General features: G+C 32.8%; 1 protein-coding gene across 2 annotated transcripts in view; it reads left to right on the top strand.

Moving 5' to 3' along the window:
* LOC116560909 (bifunctional heparan sulfate N-deacetylase/N-sulfotransferase 4) overlaps positions 1-20,423 on the top strand; it is a 285,389-nt gene that overhangs the window by 227,509 nt on the left and 37,457 nt on the right. For both annotated transcript variants that reach the window (XM_032292470.1, XM_032292471.1), the window contains exon 7: positions 17,823-18,005. In XM_032292470.1, the coding sequence (XP_032148361.1) occupies positions 17,823-18,005 (183 nt within the window). The remainder of the gene's footprint in view (positions 1-17,822; positions 18,006-20,423) is intronic.

Consider the following 20,423-nt stretch of genomic DNA (forward strand, 5'->3'; position numbering starts at 1 on the left):
TCTCCACTTCCTTGTTTGATATCTCTTTAATATTTGATAAGCAATAACCAGTTATATAATTTGTATATCATCACCTGTCTGAGCAAGTGGGATCAAAATCCACTTAATGTAAAATGCACTAAAATTAACAATTCACAAGTATCTTGAGAAGGCAGTCTGGAAGAATATCGCCGTTTTCCAAAAACAGATTTATGAATTGAAATATTTAATTTGGTAGCAAAGTAGGCAGCTTTTCTCTTGCTCAAACACGTGCTTTTGTGAGATATAAAAATTTGGTTTGGAAATATACATGTGTATATTTTATAACATCAAGGAAGTAGTTATTTAAGAAAGCATGATAATATCTAGTGTTTCTAAATATATGTGTGAGGAACTGATAGCTAAGCAGGGATGTATGGATGAGAACCTGGAGGTAGAAATAACCTTTAAAAAAATAAGAAGAAATAAGGGAAAGTAAAGCTAAAATGCAAATATACCAGTGTTCTGATCCCCAAAGTATCAAAAAAATCAAATAAGAAAAAAAAAAAAAAGAGAGAGAATGTCTATGCGATTAAGATCCACTACCTATCATAGACTTCTATGGTCTCAGCAGAAGACATATTGATACCATGTTTTTTAGGGCCAGGCTCAAGGGCTACTCATTGAGCTGATACAAGCAGTGACAGGGACAACAAAATTAAAGAGGTAGGATAAATTCTGTATCAAATATAAGAAATAACTTATGGGTTAACAAGAAAAAATTTAAAAATGATGCAGTATACTTAAAACTATGTTTAAGAATCTGAGATTTGGAATCTCAAACTCCTGTGTTGTAAGCCCAATGTGTTACTGTGAGTAAGTTATGTAATTTCTCAGAGTTTCAACTTTTTACCAGTTCATCAGTTAAATTAGCATCATAAGGCAGTTGCAAAGACTAGCATACAAGAGCTACATTGTGTGTGCTAGCAAATTGACGTTTTCAAACTTCAGTTGTCCTTTTCATCAGTAACTAGGTAAATGAATGCTTTTAAGCTTGAGCCACACTGAATGAGCATGTTGAAACTAAACTGTTTCTACTTCTCAGGCATATCATTTCTCCCTGGAATTTTATCACTTGTAGTAAAGTTTAGTTACATTCTAAGATGCGTTTGTGAAGAAATGCACAAAGGAAAGGTATCAATATATATTTCTTAGTTTTATTTATTTATTTATTTAGAGACAGAGTCTCCCTCTGTCACCAGGCTGGAGTGTAGTACCATCTCGGCTCATTGCAACCTCTGCCCCTAGGTTCAAGTCGTTCTTCTGCCTCAGCCTCTGGAGTAGCTGGCATTACAGGCGTGCGCCACCACCCCCAGCTAATTTTTTGTATTTTTAGTAGAGTCGAGTTTCGCCATGTTGGCCAGGCTGGTCTCAGACTCCTGACCTCAAGTGAGCCTCAAGACTTCCAAAAGTATCAATATTTAAATGCCAAAATTATAAGGCGCATTAGAAAAACCAATTAAATAAGAAGAATCTGTCTCCTTTCATCTATCATTAAAGGCAGTGAAGAAAAACCTGAGATTATCTAGTGACAACAAAGTGGAAAATTTGTGGGTAAATGTCCTCTTCGCCTGCTTACCAGTTGTACAAAGGGTGAAAAAGTTAAGTTGGATGAGGAAAACCAACTCTATTTTAATAAACAAATTGAATGTGCTCCAGATGAGCAGATGTATTAACTAACATTTCAAGGATTTTAAATGCCAAATTACTTTAAGCTAGATAGTTTGAGATTTCATAGAATAATTATTAAGTGGAATCATGTGTGCATGTCTGTTTGTTTTTGTGCCAACAAGCAGACATCAATGCTTATAAGTTTTAATCACATAGCCTCTTCTGTATAGCTGCAGCTGAATGTCAGTTTTTCCTTGTTAATAAAAAACTCAACACTAAACCTTATTGATGTATGACCAGGCAGACATCCTCTTAAACAGTTCGGACATTTAAGCCCTGAACTCTTCTTCAGCATTTTAATCATCCCTTGATGGATTCTTAATATAATTATGATTCAAATGTCACAGGTGTGCTAATTTCTACTTATCTGATTTATTTCTGTATTATAAAAAAATCATGTTTTATTTTTAAGACTCAATTTTTATGCTAAACAAAGAGTTTGCTGCTGCTTTCCAAAGTATCTCACATTAGACCCAGATATTCTTAAAAGTCTTTATAAATATCTAATTTATCTCATGTAAAACTTGATTTTGAATTCAGGTTCTTTAAGAATAAACCTTTAGCACATTGAGGAATATTGGATTTTGCATTAGCCTCTTTTGTTGCTGCATTATTGTTTTCACTATGTGAAAGCCAAGGTATAATTCACAATGGATTAGTGGCTATAATGCCCCTCTTGAAAAGAAGCTGCATAGGTATATCTGCTAGATAATTCCACATATTTACTAAATGGCATAACTCTGTCACATCTTTTTTTCAGTTTTCTCTGTTCTCCTGTGAGTTCCTTTGTTTGCAAGCAATTCATAAAGCTAAGACCCTTCTACTCCCGCAAAATATTCAAAAATTCAGTTTGTTATTTTCCAACAAGCAGGCTAGGAGCTCAGGAGACCTGAATAACTCAGCATCACGTACTTGCTGGATTTTTATCTCTTCATCAGTTCTTCATTATTTATTCCTTATTTTCTTATTGAATGAAGCAACATATGTTATCTGAGAATAATAGAAATGAATTTTTCTATCAGCAATGATTAGATCTATAAAAATTACATGATAATGAGCAAAACCACAAACTGTAAATAGATTGTTTTTTTAATGTTTATAGTACTTCACAAATTAAAAAAACACTTTGCGTCACACAAACTTTTTTGTTATGTTAAGTTTAGAACATGATTGCTATGTCATAAATATGTATTTCTTTTCATCATTAATTGGCAATTTGATATTTCCACACAAAATAATGAATGACTTGCAGGTGAACAATAAACAGGTACTGGAAAGTGTTTTCTACCTCCATCTAAAGAGTTCCTCAATAAATTCAAGGATTACCTCTATACTTTGAAGTATTCGATGTACACACAGTTCTATTAAATTCTAAGAATGAAGAAGTAGGACAGTGACACATCTCAGCACTTCTTGACTTTCTCTGCCACAGAAGACAGTGATGTCTTGCTCCTAGCCATTCGTATATTTTTCAAATACTTTCTTCAAAGTTTGAAAAACTGTCTGTCAGTGACCTGAATTCACCTCACAGGCATGTTTTGTCTGACAAATATATTGTTCACCATTTAAAAATTATAAACATATTAACAAAATTTACATGAAATCTTTTGAAATATAGCATAGCTTTCTGTTGGAGAGTAGAGAGCAAAAGGTGACCTCCCTAGTTCAATATTGACATCACTACTCCCTATTGTCTCAAACATGACTGTGATCTTTCTATTAATCTGCCCCTTGTTATTTGTATTTTTTTAATTCATAAGGTAAGGACCTGCTCAGTTACAACTTGATTGCTTATCCCTTATGTGCAACTGAGTTTGTGGTTCCTGCTCTTTTTTTACTAGAAACTATACAGAGCCCAAGATAAAATGTATAAAATTTATTAAAAATGCATAAAATTGATTCCAAATCCAGATATGCTCACAGCTAGAGGAAGAAATAATTAATTAATTAAAATACAGTAAACAATATCAGAAATCCATGCTCAAAGTCCTATGGAAATACAGAAGAGAAAGAAAAAAATCCATTTGCATGTTGCCTGTTTGACCTTTCATTGAAGAAATATTACTAAGAAAACATTAAACTTTTTTGTCAAATAAACTGACATAAAAATACAAGAAATCTATAAGGGTAACAGATTAAAGCACAGAAGCAATTTTCAGACATACAAATTACTTTGTTTCAGGACCAGAAGGGTCATGAATATATTATAAAAAGCATTGAATTCTGAGACAATTTGTCATTATTAAAATTAGTGCTCTGTCAACACAAAATCTCGGTTTCAGCAGTTCTTTGTTACTGCAGCTGTTTGTTGAGTTACCATGTCCAAATGTTCCAGGAGATCCAGCAGCAGTGAATGGACAATACTTTTTAATCTCTAATAGCAGACTATAATCTGTAATGGTAGACTGTCAGCATATGACACACGTTCAACACTCAAATCTCAAAGAACGTGTGTGACAGATAACCAAAGATGAAGATGTTTTAGTACTGGGAAATGGACAGTTGACAGGAATGTTTTTGTTCACAGTGCTATTCGTGTATTTAAAAATATAGCCTGTTGGCGTGCAGATCAGGTTTTGACAGCTTGGAAATTATAGAACATTTGCTAGTATAATAAAAAGACTGAGACTAGCAAAACCCATGTTTATATCAGTATACAAGAGAGTAGAAAAGAGGAAAAAGGGAGACAGGTAGGAAAATGGTGAAATACAGAAGAAAACAATTTTGGTTTCTTATATCATCTCATGTATAAGCACAAAACCACTATGAGCTTACCTTCACACAATAGAGTCGGCCTCCAAACCAAATTCATTTTAGCCGCCTGGTTGACTTTAATCAAAATTTTAATACCTCTATTTTTAAACATCATGATATGTATTTTGATAGTGTCAATCATGATATTTCAAAACATGATTTATTCTAACATGCTTCATTTAGCATAAGCTGGAGAACCATTCATATTTTGTCTATGACTTCCTTGCTAAAAGGCAATAAAGGCAAAAAACGCACTTTCAAATAAGAAATTAGTACTTCTGAACAGTTAATTCAAGTCAGCATTATAAGTAAATATTGACGTAACCTTTGTTAAAACAAGTTTTAATGTAGATATAAGCATTACTTTTGTTGAGGTGCTTAGACAAAATATTTTTAAAAGTGCCACATCACTGTGGAAACTTTAAGAACTATTATTGGAACATGTATGGTTATATAAGTTTGTTGAGAACTCTCACGGGTGCTATATTGAACCCTACTTCCTCTAAAGTAAGGGAATTTTGTAAGATACCTTAGCCAAAATTGATAATTCTTCAGCAGTTTTCAGTTATAAGAAGATTATAGATGTTTCAAATTAAAAATTGCTATTTAAACCCAAATAAAGTTTTTTCTTCTCCCCCCAGTGCTGACTGCCTCTTCTTGCCTCCCCAGCAGCTTGGAGTTGGTGTGTGTATACACATGCATGTGTGAATAAGTATGCAAGTGAATGTGTTTACATTCAATAAGTGAGTGAGTGTACTTATGTGTGTGTGAGCATATGTGTGAGTGTGCAAAGCCCAGTGTTAGCTCTGGGCAGCATATGTACTCATTATCTAATAATCTTTCTCATTATAAGTGGACTTTCCTAAAATTAACGTAAGCACTCTAGCATTCTTTTGATCAGTGTTATCGTGGCATGACTTTCTCTGTCTCTTGAGTTTTAATTGATATGACTATTTTGTAGGGAGTGTCTTGTAGATCAGAGTCCCCACCACTGGAGGTGAGTGGAGAGCAAACTAGCATTACCACCTGAAGTATGCCTCCTGTCAGATCAGCAGTGGCATTAGAGTCTCATAGGAGCATGAACCCTATTGTGAACTGCACATGCAGGCTCCTTATGAGAATCTAATGCCTGATATTATCTAAGGTGAAACAGTTTCAACCGAAACCATTCCTCACTTCCCCCTACTCAAGCTGTCCATGGAAAAATTGTCAAAATTGTCTTCCTTGTCCTTGGTGCCAAAAAGGTTGGGGACCACTGTTGTAGACAACAAATATCTGGGTCTTGTTTTTGTTTTTTTAATCTACATATTTAGACAGTTTATGATTTAAGTGATTATTGATATGGTTGAATTATGTATTCCAGTTGTAACTGTTTTCGACTTTTTGCATTTGGTCTTTGCTCGTTCTCTTTTGACATTTCTGGTTTTAATTGAACATTTTATATGATTTCATTTTATCTCCTCTTTTAGCACATCAATTATATATTCTTTTAAATTTTTTAGTGATTGCACAGAGTTGACAATATACATTTTAAACTAACCTAAGACAACGTTCAAATAGCAGTATATTGTTTTACATGTAGTGCAGGTCCCTGATAACTTAGTATCCCCAATGCTTCTTTGTCATTTCTTGTGACATTTCTGTTAAACATTTTACTTACTTGTATGCTATACTCACGCAACACATTACTTTTATTGCCGTATACAGTTATCTTTTAGATTAAAAATAAAAAATGTATTTATTCTTTAAACACATTTTCTTTCTTTATGTTGATTTAAGTTCCTGGACTATATAATTTTTCTCTGCCTAAACAACTTAATCTGAATTTTCTCTTTTCAGGGTAGGTCTGCTGACAAAGAAATTCCTGGGTTTTTTTGTTTGTTTGTTTTTCTGTGAATATTTATTTCTCATTCTTTTTTGAATAATAACTTTGTTAGATATAGAATTCTAGATTGGTAGTTTTTAACCGTTAACCTTTTAAATATTTTATTTCACTCTCTTCTTGCTTGAATGGTTTCAGATAATAAATTCACTGTAATTCTTCTCCTTGTGTGTCAATAAGTAATGTTTCTTTTTCCTCTGGCTTTCTAGATGTATTTTGTTTGTTTGATTGTTTTTGTAGTTTTTTGTTTGGTACTTACCCTGTTTCGTGTTCCCTGAGCTTCCCAGATTTGTAATATGTTATATGTCATTAATTTTAGAAAATTTTCAGTTATTATCACTTTAAATTTTCTTCTGCTCCACTCTTTATTTTTTCCTGTTCTGGCATTACAGATATATTACCCTTTGATATTGCCCTTCAGTTCTTGTAGGTTTATTTCTCCGGTCTTCTTCATTGTTTTTTTCCTGTTGTACTTTAGTTTGGGAAGTTTCTCTTTATCTCTCTACAAGCTCACCAATTTCTTCGTTGGCCATGTTGAGCCTATTTGGCTAGTTAACACCAGCTCACTAAGGATGTGTCCAGTGTGGCCGACATTCGCATGCCGCACTTCTCAGGGAGGCCTGTGTGGTTCTGCAGGAATCATAGCAGTGATGTATTCTTCCGATATCCTATAGCACAACGATATTCAACTTCTTTCACCCCATTGAGGCCCACATGTCATAAAGCCTCTTATTCTTTGTTTTCTCTTGCTGTGAGTGGAGTCCTCTTGTTTGCAATTATGTGAAAAATAACTCAAGTTAAGATACTTTCTCTAAGGTCACCATCACCCACAAGAATTTGTGTGTTCTGTCATGAAAAGCTAAGTTTGATCCAAAGGAAAACTTAAAAAAAAATTCTTCTAAATTATTAGTAGGAGAGGGAAGACAGCAAACGTGTGATAAAATTGTGATCCTTTTGTTCTTCTTTTAAAACAACACACTGCATAACCCTTTCTTCATTGTTGCCACTTACCAGAATACTCCGTTGACATTAGAAAGTATAAAAAGTATTTGAGTGCTGTAGGATTTTTTTTAAATGTCCAAATAATTGTCAATGCTTCCCAATACACTTTAGTAGAAACTTTAAAATGTACACTTCAATACGTAAACGTATTTATAAGTATGCTCTACATGTAGCCATAAAGTGAGTAGTTTCAAATACTATAAAAATATATTTTAGAAGATTGAAACTGTTACTAATTTAGAGAAAGGACATTGGGAGATCATTTCAATCCCTGTTTTCCAATCATTACACAGATGTCTTTTATGCCACTGCTCTTCCATTCCATTTATTTGGCAAATACACAAGGCTAGATGAATTCAGCTGTCTGCTCCCTCCAGATCTTTAGCTGGCTTCTAATTGGTGTAGTGCTGGAGAATAGCATAAGATTAGAGTCTGTATAAGTTTATAGGGGCTCACCTGGACCCTCAGAGCAGCCGCAGCATGCTTCTATACTCCCTTGTTAGCTCTCTGTGTGGTTCCTGATAGTCACTATTTTAAGATTTCTTTTTCTCTCAATCTTTTGTCTCATTCACCCCTTTATTTATTTTCTTTTTAGGTGAAATTGCTCCAGTACTTATTCAGTCACCTAAGACACCTGAGTATATCTTTGATTCTTCCTTTTTTTTTTCATCCCTGACATCAAATCAAACACAGATCATTAGAGATTCAGTATCTTAACATATTTTTAATCTGTTTATCTCCTTTCTCATTGTCACTGTTAAAGTGGCAATCGCCTTTCAATCATACATCTACAACAACCTTCTAAATGACTCCCAACTTCCAGTCTTTACTCTTCTTCATAAGACAGTCAAGATCTAAGTATTTGTAAAATGCATGTCTGCCTATGATCCCTCTCTACTCAAAATTCTTCAATGGTTCCTTATTGCTCTTCGGATTAAAGTCCAAAGCCTCAACAATTTAAAAGATTTGAGCTGGTCTCTTTCATTCTCTTGTATGAACCACATTGTATAACTTTTACTTTCTAGAAGGCACTCTGTTACCAATTGCTTTTCACTATGCATTTCTCTCGGTCTAAAAGGTAATCTCAGCCCCACTCCTACTCCCACCCATTCTCTGATGTGAAAATTCCCTACTTAACCTTCAGATCTCAGTTACCATGTTTCTGTTTCCAGAAGACTTCTGCAGGAAGACCCTGCCCAAAGCAGCTCTGTGGTATTATAGAACAATAGAATTTCCATTTCGCATTGTATCATAATCTGCTGTTTGTTTGCTTTTTTTTTATTCCCATTTGACCCTAAGCATCTTTAGGCAGTAACTCAGGATAATTTATTTAGTATTATATCTCTAGTTTGTAATAGACTGTCAGGCACTTAGCAAGTGTTTAATAAATGTGTGTCAATTTGTTTATTGCTTGAATAAGTAAATATGACATTATTTTCTTCACTGAAAACTGTTGAACTCTATTTGTGGCTGTCAGTGAAGCTTACACTGATTACTAATGGACATGTTTTCTCCACCCCATGGCTGAACTGCCCATGATTATTCCTGGGGTTATGAATTTGCACTTCAGTGACTTTTATGTGGCATCACTGCAACATGGCTGAAAGGGAGATTTAATCTTTTAAAAAGAGTGATGGTAAATAACTCAGATGGAGAGCAGCTTTGGTTGTCTCCCATCATGTGAAACTGGGAGATCTTTGGTGAAAATCAGGGTATTCTAAAATATATCTGCTATAACATCTAAAATCCCAGTTCTGCTAAAGGAAAGCAAACACAAATATATGCAACAACTATACGGCTGTGAGCATGTGTTGCCTTTTAATGACTAAGGCTTTATTAATGTAAAAGAAAAGTGGAGAATTTAAAGTGCCTGCTCACTGAAATATAGCAGGAGCCTTCTGTTCTCTGTTAGAACAGCTGCCCTATTTACTGTGCTTTGACAAAATCACTGCCCAACTTCTCTATTCAGGAAGATCAGTGTTTACACTGTAGTCAGTCTTGAATCAAAACAGTTCTGATTTGTTAATAATGCACTAACCAAATACTATGACTGAAAAACTGGGACACTGGTAAATAATCAGATGCAGAATGGAACTTCATGTGCATTTAGTCTGATAATGGAAATGGAAAACACAAATAAAAAATGTAACTTAACAATTCATTGTATCCTGTTAAATGCCAGCTGTTTTCAGGGTTTTAGAATAGAGCGTTTTGTTTTTCCCCTCACATCTTTAGACCTTGGGGAATAATTGGAAAGCAATTAAGTTACTCCATATTTTCTACTGGCAAGGAAATACATGTTACCAAGGATTTCTTTGTTCATTCAATAAATATTTTTTGCACACCTATCATGTGCCAGGTATTTTACTAAGCATTAAAGATATAGCAGTGAACAACAGCACCAGAGTCCCTGTATTCAAGAAGATTAAAATTTAACGTGGGAGTGAGGGAATAGCCAATAAATAGCCAAAGAAATATGTAATATGTCAGGTGGTGAGTGGCCTGAAAGACAACGGAGTGGGGAAGTGGGATGGGGGTACTCTTTGATTTAGGTGTATAGAAGACAGGCAAAGCAAGACATCACCTCGTCGTACTACCCTTGAGTGGTGTCTGCTTCTCAAATCTATTCATTGAAATTTTTAAAATGAAACAAAGGATTCCATTTAACAGTCTCTTCCTATATTGATTTTTAACTGCAGCTATCAGGTGCTTCTGATGGATAAAACTTGAATTTATTAAGATTAAGTTTTACTGTCCTATTGCACAGCCTGGGGACTATAGTGAATAATAATATATTGTATATTTCAAAATAGCTAAAAGAGGATTTTAAATGTTCTCATCACAAAGAAAGGTAAATATCTGAGGTGATGAATATGCTAATTAGCCTGATTTGATCATTCCACAATGATGTATCAAAACTTCACATTGTACTTCATAAATACATATAATGATTATTTATCAACTAAAAATAAAATAAAACTTAAAAAATAACAAAGACCACAAGAGAGTTTCATGCATTAGTTACCAAAGTTAGTCATTTTTCCTCTAGTGTACATGTGTCCAAAATTTTCTGGTTTAACTAGAAATTATATTATCATAAGCCTTGTTATATACAGATGATAGCAGAGTGACAAAGAAACACTGACTTTGCTTACAAAAGATAATATCTATGAGATATAAATAAAATAAGTTAAATTATATTTGATATATTAATTATTCTATAATTATTTTTACTGAATATCCATAGTGATAACCTTCATACAGTGTTTTTCATTTTATAAAATGTTTTGATATACCTCAACTCATTTAGGCATCAAAAGAACCTGTAACTAAGTTACTGTTTTCATTTAGTCACAGAGATTCAGATAAGTTAATTGACACATAATGAAGAGCCAGTTCTAAAGCTTAGACATTCTAATTCCAAATTTCATGTTTGTATTGTTCCATTGCATGCAAATCAAAACAATATGAATTATCATAGGAATCCAAATTTTTAAAAATATTTTCAGACTTATGAAATACAAATGTCTGGGATATTTTAATCAATGTCCTTTTTTAATTTTAACTTTTTAATTACTATTATTTTCTTCATTAAGCTTGCTCCAGATTAATAATCAAACACTTAGTTTTTCACACAACCTAGAAAAGACTTCCTTTTAACAGCCAAGGCTATTGGCTGTTAAAACATCAGCTAGGAATAGTGATTAATTATAAATGCTTGTGGCGAGGCACATCTTACATGAAACCCCACAGAAAGTCACATGGAGCAAAAGAGCTCCTGTGCTTAAGGAAGTAGCCTGAGTGGAAAGATCAATAACTGAAGTTTATTGTAAGTGGAGATTTAAAGACATGAACTAAACAATTCTTAGTAGCCTAACCTTTTTACTGCTCATCTGACCTACAGATGGTGAGATGTGTTTGATTCTGGAGCTTTTCTTTGCTTCTTTTTCTTCCTTCCTTTTTCCTTTCCTTTCTTTTTTCTCTTTCTTTGCTTTTTCTTTGTTTTCTCTTCTTCCTTTCTTTCTTCCATTTTTTTCCCTTCTTTATATATTTTTTTTCCTCTACACTTTCTCATTCTCTTTTTCATTTATTTATTTATTAAGACAGAGTCTAACTTTGTGGCCCAGGTTGGAGTGCACTGGCATAATCTTGGCTCACTGCAACCACCACCTCCCAGGTTCAAGCGATTCTTCTGCCTCAAGAAGGTGGGACTACAGGCACCTGCCACCATGCCCAGCTACTTTTTGTATTTGCAGTAGACACGGAGTTTCACTGTGTTGGCCAGACTAGTTAAACTCTTGATCTCAGGTGATCCACCTGCCTCTGCTGACCAAAGTGCTGGGATTACAGGCCAAGCCACTGCACCCGGTCTGTTTCTACTTCCAAGTGTTGTTCTTAGAGGAATAAATCTTGAAATGTCTACCTGAAGTAATAAAATGTGTTTCTTTGAAACTGGAATATCAGAGTTACTTTTTATTTATCGAACACATTTCTTAGTGGATATGTATTATGTGTTCCACTGTGGAAAACCTTGGCATCTGTTTTTAGTGCTGCAAGAGAATTAAAACTTTCCAAATGAAACAATCATTTCTCTCCTCAGTACTTATTATCTTCAAGTGTCTAGAGTTAGTAATCAGCTGAAATATATGTGTGTGCATAGATAAACATATTGAAATATTAAATTTTTTTTCATTTTCAAAAAAAGTAAAAACGTTAGTGAAATTTTAGATTTAATCCATTCTAGGAAAAATTTATGAAGAAATGTCATGAGTTGCAATATAGGATTGTTATGAATAAAATTTACCAGGTAAATAAAGTAATAAAAGAAGATGTAGGAGAAAATAGATGGAAGTTTGATGAATTTTGAATGCTGGATTTGCTAGAATTCCCTGCATAACCTCAGACAGGTCATGTGAAATACTTGATCCTCACTCCCTTTACTCATAAATAAGAAAGTTAACTAGTTCCTAGTAACACAACAAAAGTGCAACTTTGTAAAGTTATATAAGTAAATTAACATTAACATTCAACCACATAGTATGTTAAGAAAAGATCAATCATGAAACATTCATTGGAATGTTACATTTATTAAAAACAAAATGATGTAACTAAATGGTAGACTCCAAGTGGAGAACGATTTTAGATTGAATAAAAGAATAGCATAGTTATATTAGATTTGGACAAACTTTCCTTACTTTTGATATCTAAGAACATAGATGTCAGCATTTACCAAATTATTAGTTGCCTAGGCCTGAACGGTTGCCCAAGACTGAGTTGCCTACAATTATTACCAACCTTTATGTGTGTTTAAATCAATAATTGTTATTGGCACTCATATTAGTAACATTAAGCCTAGTCTGACTCTTAATATCCCCTGTGTGGTTCTAGTCTATTTTTAGAATAAAATAAAATCACAAAATTACCTTTTATAAGAAAAATATGAGTACAATGCCAAAGCCCGTCAGATGAACCATCAGGGGTGTATTTCCCTATATTCCATCTATCTTCGCATTTTATGAGAACTAGAACTAAAAGCATAATCAATAATTTAACAAGCTAATGGACATATTTTTAAACACAATGAACTATGCTGAAAAGGGTCATGCTGTCAGAGAGCCACAGAGACAAAAATGGAAACTGACTGCTAATATTTAATGCCTGTCTTGAAAAATACTGAGCACAAAGCAAGGTGTCTTAAAACAGGGTGCCTCTCTTCTTGCTCTACAAAGCCATTGCTTCATTCTGTTTGTGACTGTGCATTTTTTCCTGGGAACCAAGTATCCGACTATTCTGTATATGATATGACTTTTAAAGGCACCGTAAGGTACAGGACTAAATACCCAAATATTCAATGTGTACTTTAACTAAAAATGTATGCCCTAAAAGTAATTTTTCATTCCAATTTTAAAATACTGTATAATATATTCTGGCTATTGATATTCATAAGCACACAGTTTACAATAACATTTTATTTGTCATACAAGTAGGAAAAGCAAGGAAACTATTCTGATCTTGGCAGTAAAATATTCTAACTCAGCCTGGAGAGTGTTAATGCTTCATTTTGTGAATAATATAAGGTCTTTTATTTCTATTTTGCTCTTCCCTGTTTTCTTCTTTTCTTATATTTTGTATATTTGCAGCTTCATAAGAAAGACAAAAACAAAATACTATAAAAAATGATTAATTGTATAATTTGCAATTAAATACTAAGAGGGATAACCAGTTGCCTAAATTTATTTACTATCATTTCATTTGTCACTATGATAGCATTTTTACTCACCGATAAGGATTATCCATAAAGTTCAATCATATTTACTCAATTCCCTAATTATCAAGATTTATACATTACTATACTTAAAGCTTCCTTTTTCCTTGAACTTTAGATATATGATTAAATAGATTTATTCCATAGATAAAGTATTCCCAAATTTTGAGTATATATATTGTATCTGACAATCAGGTTAATGAAAAACTGTTTATGTTTCTAATGAATAGACTATGAACACGACCACAAGCTTGCTTGTATATTTTTACAACATATAAGAAAATTTAGACTTGTTTTATATTTGATTATAATGAAGTTGAGAGCCTTGAGAGCTGAGGGAGAAACATAGGTGGATGTGCCAACAACAACACAAAGGCAGCCCAGAGTGCTTGATGACCAAAGCAATGGCACCCAGACCTCGGTATCCCTCTGGAAGGTCTGCTGCAGTTGGCCTATTGAAATTATGGCTTACTGAACATCTTATTCTTCAATTCATCCATTGAACAATGTCCTTTCCTGTCCTTTTCATAAGAAAAATAAAGCTCTGTTTGTTTGAATCAATGCATATCTCTGAGCTGCAATTTTTCAAAGTTCAGTGAGTTGTATATATAAACCATTTTTATCCATGTAGCACAGTCATACTTTCCCCCAGATGATACTCTGGGGAGTATGGTATTGAGAAAGATTATTTTTAGTATGCAATAAGAAAATAATAATCAAAATAAATATATAAAAGAACAAGATAAACAGTAAAAAACAGTAGCAACGTAAGCCTGTGAAAAGTTATTTGCTACTCATACCACATATCATTTGAATTCTCTTATTTATGCCTCAACAACATCCATTTTTAATTCGTCTTACACACCTACAGTCTTTGAAACAGGTTTTTTTTTTTGTTTGTTTGTTTAAAGAAGCCATTTGTCCGGAATTACTAAAACCATTATGCTCTGTCTGCAAAATAGGTGATTTTAGCAAGCCAGATATGCACAGTTAAGCTGTGCTTGCAGAATTGTTTTTCTTAAAGTGCAACCAATTGACCATATACCAGCACTAATTTGTTTCTAACCAGTAAGGCATGTGCACATGCTGCCCCATACAACAGTGATTGCAACCAACATGGACAGGTGCTTGTTTTTATTCTCAGTAAAGGAAAATTTAAATGCAGCAGTGTGCCTCAGCTTAGACCGCATATCTCCAGGCTCTACTTTCTTCCAAAGACAGATTTTCCGTTTGCCCTGCATTCAGTTTTACACTTTTTTTCTTCAAACAAGGCTTATGCTCCTAAGAAAGCTCTGGAAAAATGACTTAGACCTAGTCTGTTGCAAAATCTTTTAAAAGCCTATGTTAATACCCTAATAAAATGATAATATATATCTGCTTATGATATAAAACTACTCTTTACAATACTCTCAAAGTGGTATTCTTATTTATAATTTTGTCAGACTTTAGACCCTCACAGGTGCCTTATAATTCCTTCTTAAAATAACAACACTAGAGGGCAGGTGGTAAATTTCTGGGACATTATTATCTTTCTCAGGGCATTTAACATGCTGCCGGGTTTTTTAATAATATTTTTAGTCCTGGGAAACTATAATTATCCTGAAGCATGCTTCTTACACTGTCTTATTTCTTAATTACAGTAGTGACATGAGATAAATGCATACTTATTGGAGATCAAATGCATATTATTTTGTGGTGAATATAAAGAAACTCTCATGACAATTGCAGTTATGTGGTCATCAACTACAGATACCATGTTATGTTACAGAAACCCTGTAAGTCCTCCCAAGAGGGAACTTTCTATTTGAGATAAAAGAATTTAAAAGTGAGAGATTGGCCAATTTAACAGTAGACAGTGTTGTATTGATATAATTCATCTAGGTAGAAATTTAAGTTAAATCCCTAAATATTAGTTGATATGATAATTGCACTTAAGATTCATAGGAAAATATTTACAATTTTAAATGATCTAAATTTTACTTGCGATTCCATATGAATCTCAGTTAAAATCATTGTCAATTAATATTTAGGGTTTTAATTAAATTTAAAGCAATTAAGAGATCCAACTTAAATTTAACTTAAATTTCTACCTGGATAAATTAAATAAATAATATTGTTAAAATATCTACTCTCTTTTTTCATGTTTCCAATAAATTTGAATATACTCCAAGGATAAAAAATGGACCAGAAATATGACAGGAGCGATACTGTCTTCAAAGATAAATTTGCAGTCTATTAGTAATATTCTTCTCAGATACTATAATTCATTGTCTTAAAAATTTTCACTTAAGGTTTGCAAAATATTTTTTTCTTTCTTCATTTCAATTTAAAAAGAAAAATAAAAACTTTAAATTGCCAAGGTAATACTTACATAGTTTTCTACCGCCTTCTACAAAAATACATTCCTTGTCTTGCTTTTTTGTTGTTGTTGAAAAGTGAAAAAGGAAAAAAAAAATGATGGATGTCAAACTCAATATAAAAAAATGTTTTGGTGAAGGTTTCTGTTATATGTCAGAATTGGAAATCTGGGTGCCTGGGTTTAAATTCCTACTCTGCCACTGAATAGATGTAGAACTTGAACAAGTTACTTAATTGCTTTCTGCTTCATTTTTTTTTTTTTTCATCTGTAAAAGGGGACAATAACAGTAGCTCCTTTGTAACAGTATTGAGAAGATTTAATTATTTCATATATGTAAAGGGCTTCAAATCCTGCTTAGTATATAGTAAACAAGTACTATATGAATTTTAGATATTATTTTATGTAAGTTAGGGACATCGAAGCCACATTCTCTTCTCTACCTTCAACTATGATGAGGTGTGACTTTGATCATTTTAATAGGTTTCTTCAGATAATTTTTGTTCAGTATTCTAGTATGACAAATAATAGAGAATACCTTTTCCGCAATAAAAAGGGTATTCAAACAATAAACTGCTACCTATCAGATTGGCCAGTGTAACATTGGGGAGTGACATATATGCCTATGTTTGTTTAAATGATTCCATATGAATCTTAAATAAGACCATTTTATCAACTAACATTTAGGGGTTTTTAACCTATCGTGGGGTTTTAACTTACAGTTTTTTGCCAGCATGTATTTTTTAAGTTCTGGTGCAAGATAATGCTTCTATTATTTTTCAAGACAAAAGGCCTCCTCTTTAGGCATTTACAGTTATCGTGTGACAGATTACGAGAACAGAAGGCTTGCATATAGTCTTTACTGCATGGCTAATATCTAACCACACCAAGAAACATAAACCCTTAAAAAAGTGTCAGTGAGTTTTCATACAAACTATTAGCCATGCATGAGACACTTGAATTTTCTTCTATATTATTTTTCTGTTCAACTTCAGATGTTATATTTGTTCTAATACTATCATTTATGGCATCATATTAGCCTTATATTATGACATTGAGGAACAAGTACAAAATTATGTTTGTCACAACGTGATGAACTCTCTTGTTATAACTTGCATAAACAATCTCTGCAATTTAAATCAGAATTTTGCCATTTTTCTTTTATGTAGTATTTTTTTAAATCCCTGTTGCTGTGCCTGACAAACTAAATATTAGTTTACGATTGTTAACACATTTGAATTTTTGGTTGCTCTCTCAATACCAATTCATCTAATTTCACTTTTTCTTTGTCTATGATACACAAAAGAACTACTCTGAAATGCCATGACATTTTTAGAGTTAATATTGTGGTATGAAAAGTTGTAAAAGGATTAATGAGTGGAAAAGAGTTTCTGGCTAAATGCAATCAGTTTCTGCGCAAACATTTACAGTCTCTACTGCAATAAAATTCTTTTAATTAGACCACAAAGAAGAACATTTTCTTGAGTTTGATTCTATTTCAATCTGTACGCACAGAAAAGCTCTGGAAAATTTGTTTAATTTTAGAGCTGGCTTAATTTTCATTCTTCACTAGTCTGAAAGTTAATAGATTGGAATTTGACGGTATTGGTTCCATAGTAAGCAAAACTGATAAGCAAAGTAACACTCTCCTTCTGAAGAACAGTGAGGAAATGACACTCTCAATTTTAATTTTAATTTTAAAAGTAAGTTTAACTGTTATTTTGAGATTAAAATTAAATGTGTAGCTTGCCATTTAAAAAGATCATTGCACTTCTTGTGAAATTCCAAAGTAAGGCGAGGTGCTGAGTGGAGCTTGTACTGGTACTTTTGAGCTTAAGCGTATATTTTTGTCATCATTTTTATTTATCTTTCAGATCAGCATTTTCATGACCCATTTGTCAAACTATGGAAATGACCGCCTAGGGTTATATACCTTTGTGAACTTGGCCAACTTTGTGCAGAGCTGGACCAACCTGAAATTGCAAACTCTGCCTCCAGTGCAACTGGCGCACAAGTACTTTGAGCTCTTTCCTGAACAGAAAGACCCTCTATGGCAGGTAACATTTAACATTCTCTCCTGGGGTGGAAGGAAAGAAAACTAGCAATTTGTGAGTGTATAACTTGTGTTAGGCAAAATGCTGGACATTTTGAAACTGGAATTTAACACAAAATCCTCTTTTATACAATAGTTTTGTTCTCTTCCTCAATAATTTTTATTTTTTAAATTGTTTGCATTTTTTTTTTGCTTGCTTCTCTTGAGTTTTTGTTTGGTTGGTTGCTTGGTTGGTTTAAAAATTTTGCTTTGAAGATGTTCTTTTATTGTTGGTCTCTTCCCCAAGCTAATCATATTACCTTGCATGCAGTATGAGCACCTACTAGCAGTAAAATGGTTAGACACTGGGTATCTAGATAAAACCTAGAGCCACTATATCCTAAGACTTATAATTAGACTTTGATATGTATACGTATACAACATTGTGTATATAAGAAAGGGAGAAGAATTTTTACCTTGTATCCATATAGAGTTAATCTCTCTCTAGCATATCTTTGCTTTTCTTTAAATCTAACAAATCTTTCACTAACATTAGACCTACTGGAAAAGAGAATTGTCAGTGTTAGGATTGCTTTTACTAATAATTCAACTTCATGTGGGGCCACTTAGCCTGGATGCATCAAATGTAAACTATCTGCTTCTTGGCAGTTATCTAGGAAAATGTTGCCTCCCATTTTCTTGCCTCTTTATGCATCAGATTACATCCACACACAAAATCAATAGGCTGGCTGCAGAGAGCAGATCAGATAGTCCCCTGCCAAGCAGTCAGTTGAGAAAGTAGCATCACTGTTAATGAGAAATCACTGTAGAACAGACTTTTTGTCATCCTCTTTCCCTCTTGTCAAACTATTTGTTTCTCTTTATGCCATAAATCATATTGCATCCCACCCTGTGTCTACACTGTCAGAAATGCACCCAACACATGTTCATTGTGCATCTGTTATGTGTAAGGTAAGGCTAGATGTTCTAGGGCATACAAAGAACAAAATACATTTTTTCTCAAAGCCAATGGGGAGATTCCTCATTATTTACTATCCTATGTTTCAAAAATGTACTTTAAAACTGACTGCTATAATGTGTCATATTATATTCTGATGATTTATTAAGCAGTTTTTTTACTAGTTGTGTTTACATTGAACTACACATTCTACGTACCATTCCAATAAGTTACTTGACCATCTACAATTTGACATGTAAATTAGAAAGTCAGATAAATAGATACAAGCATAAGTATTGTGAGCATATATCAACACACAAAACAGAATTGTATAAAGACAAAGCATTATGTCCCATAAATGGTGGTTATTCAAAAGATCTGAAACACTTTTTATAAAATTGATAAATCATTGATGATAAATCTATTCTTTTCCCACGAATGTTTATGTAAAATATAGCTATAATATTTATGGTACAGTAATAATAAAAACCAGACAAATTAACAAAGATTTTAGGTAGCTGACATAGAAAGAATCCTTCAGTGACCTCCAGCTCTACCATTCCTCTATCTGTAGAAAAAGGAAAAATATTTTATTAAATTATGAACTGAGTTTCTTGATATTGTTTGAAATTTTTAACATAAAGAATTGTATGTATTAATATGTTTGGATATCTGTGACACTTTTCTTAAAAAATGAATATCAAAGATATGCCAGCTCCAATATGATTTGGTCAACATGATGATTCTAAGTATTGATTTAATGTTTGTTAAACATAGAATACTATGCTGTTTTATTAGGGGTATAAGTAAAAATTCAAAATTAAAATATATGATTATTCTTTAAGAAATTATGCCATTCTTAGAAGATATAAGATATATATGTATATTATATATATATATAATATATATACATATATATATATATATAATTTGCAAGTACTGACAATGTTAATTTTGAATAATATCATAGGGGTAAGTTCTTAGGAAGTCCTTCATAAAAGAGAGAATAACAGAAAAGATAACATAGAGTTTACAAATTTTTATCATTGTTGTTGTTTAAATAAGTTTAGGAATTTTCATATACATTATTCAAAATATAGTTTTCTGTAAAAGTACTTAAATGATACATGAGTAAATGTTTTCCTGTGAAAAAATCCCTTTGCTATCATGTGAGTTATATTATTTATATAGTTTCTTTTCACTAAGACTTTAAAGTTGCAAACATTTTCGTTAACTAAATACCATATATACCCAAATATCATATATCATATATTCTGAAATATATTTAAGAAGTAAAACAAGGAATAGAAAACAAAGAGTAGTTAAGTTAAAGAGAGAATTATTCAGATACATGAGATTTTGAGAACAGTTGACTTATTGCAGCAAATCTGCTTAACTCTGCCAAACACATGAAGACAAAAATCTTCAAGTTGTGAAGTAACAATAAAGTACATAATACTGAGTTGGTGATTATCTCTTCTTTTC

The sequence above is a fragment of the Sapajus apella genome, unplaced genomic scaffold (genome assembly GCF_009761245.1).
Source record: "Sapajus apella isolate SASKATOON/1434 unplaced genomic scaffold, GSC_monkey_1.0 scaffold27, whole genome shotgun sequence".
NCBI classification, from domain to species: Eukaryota; Metazoa; Chordata; class Mammalia; order Primates; family Cebidae; genus Sapajus; species Sapajus apella.